Source organism: Cupressus sempervirens, chromosome 10 (assembly GCF_028749045.1).
Source record: "Cupressus sempervirens isolate cs-2001-9-10 chromosome 10, ASM2874904v1, whole genome shotgun sequence".
Taxonomy (NCBI): domain Eukaryota; kingdom Viridiplantae; phylum Streptophyta; class Pinopsida; order Cupressales; family Cupressaceae; genus Cupressus; species Cupressus sempervirens.
Genome location: NC_143127.1, coordinates 980,138,830 through 980,144,829, shown reverse-complemented (window position 1 = coordinate 980,144,829; position 6,000 = coordinate 980,138,830). Strand labels below are relative to the sequence as shown.

Genomic DNA, 6,000 nt, shown 5'->3' with positions numbered 1-6,000 from the left:
TAGATTTGAATCACAGTTCACTTGGTATTGTTCTGATCAAAAAAATTAAAAGTCTCTCAAAATACAGCTAGCACGTTATTCCATGGTTTCAACAAGAGAAGAAAACGATTACATTATTTTGGTTCTTTGAGAGAAATTTACGTCAGAACACTGCAGACAATAAGTTATACAAAAATGCTAACTATGCAAGAACGTAATTACTTACTTGCACAAAAGAATACGAGTGGGACATCATAATGAAAGTATTTATGTAGCAAAATAACTATATAGCTGGAATTCATAAAACAGAGATTTTTATAAACGACAGAAATCTTTTCTGAAGCAATAGAAGGCAATCGATAATATAGCAAACATGTAGCTTGGTTTTTCCTGCTATAGTAAATGTGCAATGTCTACTTCTGATGTAGTACATCCCTCAAAGCTGTGACACATTGGCATAGCATAGTTACATAGAAAAACAACATATTTGACAGACCATATAATGACTTTTTCTTTTACTTTCTTGACAGTTTTTTGACTTCTGAGAATTGGATAGTTATTTACAATAATTTTGTATGGATGACTAAGCTATAAATTGGGGCTGGTGTTGTTACATCGAGAAATGAAACATACATCATTTCTGATCTCTTGTTTACAGATAAGCATCCCACAAAATAAGTATATTGTCATCATTTCATGTCAAGAGCCAACTTATTTAAGATTCCTTCTTCTCTTCTCTAAAGCAACACCCTCCTCCAACATATCAGCTGCATCGTCCTGCATTCCAAGTTTGATGAGGGCAGCAGCTTGCAAGTAAAATGCAGTGGGCCAATCATGTTTTAACCAATGTGCTTTCATTGCATCTAGAAGAGCTGGCTCTGGCAGACCGCAGTAAAGATACGCTAGACTCCGTCTTGCACGAACTGTCGGTGACTCCAAAAGGTGAGAATCTATGACCTGTATCCCAAAACAAAATGTCAAATATATTCATAAATTGTAGATGCAGAACCATCCCTTCAATTAAAGTTTACGAGCTATCTATTCAAGAAATGCTCATCAAAACTTGTTCATATGAGTAAAAGTTGCCAAAATGCCAAGTTGTCAAAACTAAGTCAAAGCGCCAGAATGTTGGTTCCGAGACAGAGATTTTTATATTGTTAGAATATGGTTCGTCCATTATATGGTCATGCATAATATAGTTGGCGAAATTGAATTAGTGTGTGATATACGTTCGTATATTTGTGGGGAAAATGTCGTCCCTCTCCTAAAACATTTTGTAAAACCATTGGTGAATTGAGGTCGTCCAAAAAGTTTCACTTTAGGAAATCATAGTCGAAGGTGTTTAATTTGCCACATGCAAAATATATTTTTAACTAGCTATTTTGTGTCAAAAAGAGAGTTAATGGCATAAATCCTACGACAATGGTCCTAAAGGTGTGACCCATTTTTGGTAAACTTGGGGCGATGCATAGTACCACATATGTGAAAAAATTGCTAAACTAATGTTGGTCAATGAGCAAAATTTGCCAATTACCAAATATTTGCCACTAAAGAGAACACTAACAATGTATGATCTCCAAACATATAGAGTGGACAAAATGAGATACCTATGTGTGAATAGGAATTTTATTTATATATTACTTATCTACCCATATATGTTTGGAATTATAAGATACTTTAATGATATTCTTCAATATGTGATTGTGTTTGTATATGTTACTTTGAGATTAATATTAACTTAGATCTCTTTACTGGCAACCTTTTTCTTCAAGAATTCCTCTAGATAAATTTGGTGTTATCGTTTGCATTTGTAATATTTTCTTTCCCACTTCATAGTTTATTATCTTATTCATATCTTCTATCAAATAAAAATTGTGTTAATATTTTCATTACACCATGTACCAATTTACTATTTTATTTAAAATGCTTATATGATTAGATCTGTGTATAATTGCGTGACTATTTGCTTAGATGGAGACATGTCTTATCACTAATATTCTTATGTTTATATATGTAAATGGTTACCTGTACAAATAGAGACTCCTCCCATGGAGAATACATGCCTAAAGGGAAAACACATCAGATTCTATTGCTTCATAAGGAATTCATGGTGATAACTTTGGAGGCGTGTTTATTATCACTACATATCTCTAAATGCACGATCATTCTATGATTCACATGTATTTTAAAGTGCAAGCAACATATAATATTGAAGTGTATATATGTATTGGTTTCAATTTATTGTGTTTATTTTAAATATTTGAATACATAAGAATATTAGAAATTGTATAGTTTTGAGCAAAGCCCCTTGCATGCATTATCCACCAACCTTGAACACATTTCTATGCATGAGCCCCTCACATTCACATGCTTACACCCTGGTAACATTCAAGCACTTTTGTAATTGAAGATCAATCACACCTGGAAGATCAACCCTTTATCATCATTCTCAAAATGCTTTCGTAATTGTAGATTAATGTTATTGTTACCATTGTTCACTTTAGAGAAGTTGACTTCGAAGAAGTTGACTACTTATGTTCATTATTAATTATCAAAATGTCCCTTGATATCCAAGAAGAGCAAAGCAAATTGTCCCATTAGAGCAGGCCCCCATGCTGCTGATTAGCTTAATTTTGCAAGAAGCGATTGCTCATTTTTTTGTGGCACTGGTAGCCCTATGGATCAGAATGTTTGCTACTTGATTTTTAGCAGCATTTCAAATATTACTTTACAACAAATTTTTAATAAGTTCTATTGCAAATAATTTTGAGAACTAAATTGTAGCCAAATAAAAGGAAGGAGAAAAAATAAAAGGAAGGAGAAAACAATGGTGATGACATGGGTCGCTTTTTTCAATAAGCAGATAATGATTATTTCTAGCCCCCTCTTTTTCCACAGCTTATTTTTATTTGTTCAAAAATAGCTACACACAAAAACAAAAAAAATTCTAAATTTTCATTTTTCCATAATTAAACAAAAAATTGAATCGGCTTAAGCAGAGCATGGAGACAAGATATTATGGTAAAGCACGAATGAAAACTTATATGTAGATCATATAGGACATGTTTATAGCTTTGAGACAAATTTGCAGCCATAAATTCAACCTTGATCGATTCGACTCATCTTTGCACAATGACAATGATAAGGCGATTAATAATCCGATATTCATTATTTCTAATACTGAGATAGCTCAGAAATCTCGCATTAATCTTAGAACCGTCTATAATTTACTCAGCTAAATGCAATAGCTTTCCACTTAAATTATCCTTGTTTCCATGGATTTGATAAGATTGGTTTGGGTCAGATATAGTAGTTCAGTCCTTTTTGAGGAAATACTTCTTTAACGTAGTATATAAACTTCAAAGAACACGGAGGCTAGTATCTTACAGTTTCAATGAAGCAAATATTTTTTGGGGGATTTTGTTTTCTTTATTTAGCTGCTTTTACGTGTAGGATTTTAGCAGGTTCGCACTTTTATTTTATATTTGAATAGAGAACAATAGAGAAGAGGTAACTAGATTTGAATCATAGTTCACTTGGTATTGTTCTGATCAAAAAAATTAAAAGTCACTCAAAATACAGCCAGCACGTTATTCCATGGTTTCAACAAGAGAAGAAAACGATTACATTATTTTGGTTCTTTGAGAGAAATTTACGTCAGAACACTGCAGACAATAAGTTATACAAAAATGCTAACTATGCAAGAACGTAATTACTTACTTGCACAAAAGAATACGAGTGGGACATCATAATGAAAGTATGTATGTAGCAAAATAACTATATAGCTGGAATTCATAAAACAGAGATTTTTATAAACGACAGAAATCTTTTCTGAAGCAATAGAAGGCAATCGATAATATAGCAAACATGTAGCTTGGTTTTTCCTGCTATAGTAAGTGTGCAATGTCTACTTCTGATGTAGTACATCCCTCAAAGCTGTGACACATTGGCATAGCATAGTTACATAGAAAAACAACATATTTGACAGACCATATAATGACTTTTTCTTTTACTTTCTTGACAGTTTTTGACTTCTGAGAATTGGATAGTTATTTACAATAATTTTGTATGGATGACTAAGCTATAAATTGGGGCTGGTGCTGTTACATCGAGAAATGAAACATACATCATTTCTGATCTCTTGTTTACAAATAAGCATCCCACAAAATAAGTATATTGTCATCATTTCATGTCAAGAGCCAACTTATTTAAGATTCCTTCTCTTCTCTAAAGCAACACCCTCCTCCAACATATCAGCTGCATCGTCCTGCATTCCAAGTTTGATGAGGGCAGCAGCTTGCAAGTAAAATGCAGTGGGCCAATCATGTTTTAACCAATGTGCTTTCATTGCATCTAGAAGAGCTGGCTCTGGCAGACTGCAGTAAAGATACGCTAGACTCCGCCTTGCACGAACTGTCGGTGACTCCAAAAGGTGAGAATCTATGACCTATATCCCAAAACAAAATGTCAAATATATTCATAAATTGTAGATGCAGAACCATCCCTTCAATTAAAGTTTATGAGCTATCTATTCAACAAATGCTCATCAAAACTTGTTCATATGAGTAAAAGTTGCCAAGATGTCTTTATCTTTAGAATATTGATATTCATGTCTGTGTTCTACTACATTCACCTAGCGTCAAATGGTTGTTATTACAGTTCATTTATTTCAACAGTTAGGTATGGAATTTTTCTTTCTAAAACCCAGCAGCTACTTGTAACCTTTGCACAAGGATTGAGGTGACATTCGTAGAGCTTTCCTCTTGGGAGCAAATACAAGTCAAAAGGCTAAAACAAGGAAATGTCACAAAAATAAGCTTAAAACAGAATTGCATTGTGATCTTTTGAGCATTGAAGTACACAAACATTAAGTCAAATTCCAATACAGTACAAGTGAAAAGTGTTGGAAATGAAGAGAGTAACTAGAGGGGAGGGGTAAATCAATTACCACAAAAAAATTCCTTGTCCCCAAATGTCAAATCAAACTTTTCACTGATAATCCAATTCTTTATCCAGCTCGGTTAAAACTAAGAACTTGCTGTAACTTGGTTAACAAAGCAGTGTTATGAAAATTAATCTGTTTTAACTTTAGTAACTTACTTGAAGAAATATAAAGCATAAAGCAAGTAACATTAACACAGATGACACCACAATTTAACATGGAAACCTAATTTGGGAAAACCACCATGCAACTAGTTACAATATTTTCACTCTTCTGAAGTGAGCCTTGTTAGGAGCCAACTGTAATGTCCACTTTTTGGGATAGTCATAATTGATAATTATTTAGTCAAAAAGTCAGATAATGCTATTGTTAGAAATTATTTTTATATTTAAGGAGGAGACTTCAGCTGTAATCAAGTTGCTTAGACACCAATCCTCAATAGGTGTTCCCTCAATGTTTACAAATCCAAGTCCGTTTCACAAAGATTTATAGAACATTGACCCCCACCTTCTATTGGGATACATCCAATTGGTTGGAATTTACTCCAGCCTCTCCTTAATTACATCCTTGATTCTCCTCTCAAATACAAGATAATAATATTACAAAAAAAAAAATCATCCCTAATGCTAATAATAATATTGTAATTAATAATAGTAATCCCATTTTTAAAAAATAACATAAAGATTCAACTTTATTCATATAAATACTCAATATTAGTATTATTTATCTAAATATATAATATTATTAATATTACCATCAATATACAATATGAAAATCAATATATAGCTTGATTTTTGGCTTTAATTATGTACTCCTTAACACCCCTTTTACTCCTCTATGGTCAAATTAAGCCCCCCCTCAAGAATTTCGGTTTTTTTAGCATTAATACTTTACTCCTTATATTATTTGTATAATTCCTTCTAAATCCACGTAGGATAACCTTGTATGTTAGATTCTTTAAAATTGGGGCACAATTCTAATAGCCATGGATATTACCAATTGAATGGAAATCCTTCCATATAGTTTTCCCTTTAAATAGTTTCTTCTTCATTGGGTAATTATTTCCCTTTTGCCCATTG

At 32.7% G+C, this 6,000-nt stretch overlaps 1 protein-coding gene across 5 annotated transcripts in view; it reads right to left on the bottom strand.

The window, feature by feature from the left end:
• Positions 1-276: 276 nt before the first annotated feature.
• LOC149537252 (serine/threonine-protein kinase BSK1-like) overlaps positions 277-6,000 on the bottom strand; it is a 120,834-nt gene continuing 115,110 nt past the window's right edge. For 3 of the 5 annotated variants that reach the window (XM_089807544.1, XM_089807543.1, XM_089807539.1), the window contains exon 4: positions 277-936. In XM_089807544.1, the coding sequence (XP_089663670.1) occupies positions 691-936 (246 nt within the window). In that variant the 3' untranslated portion in view covers positions 277-690. Of the gene's footprint in view, positions 937-3,770; positions 4,427-6,000 lie in introns of those variants that run through there. The other 2 variants (XM_089807542.1, XM_089807540.1) reach the window with 1 other exon arrangement.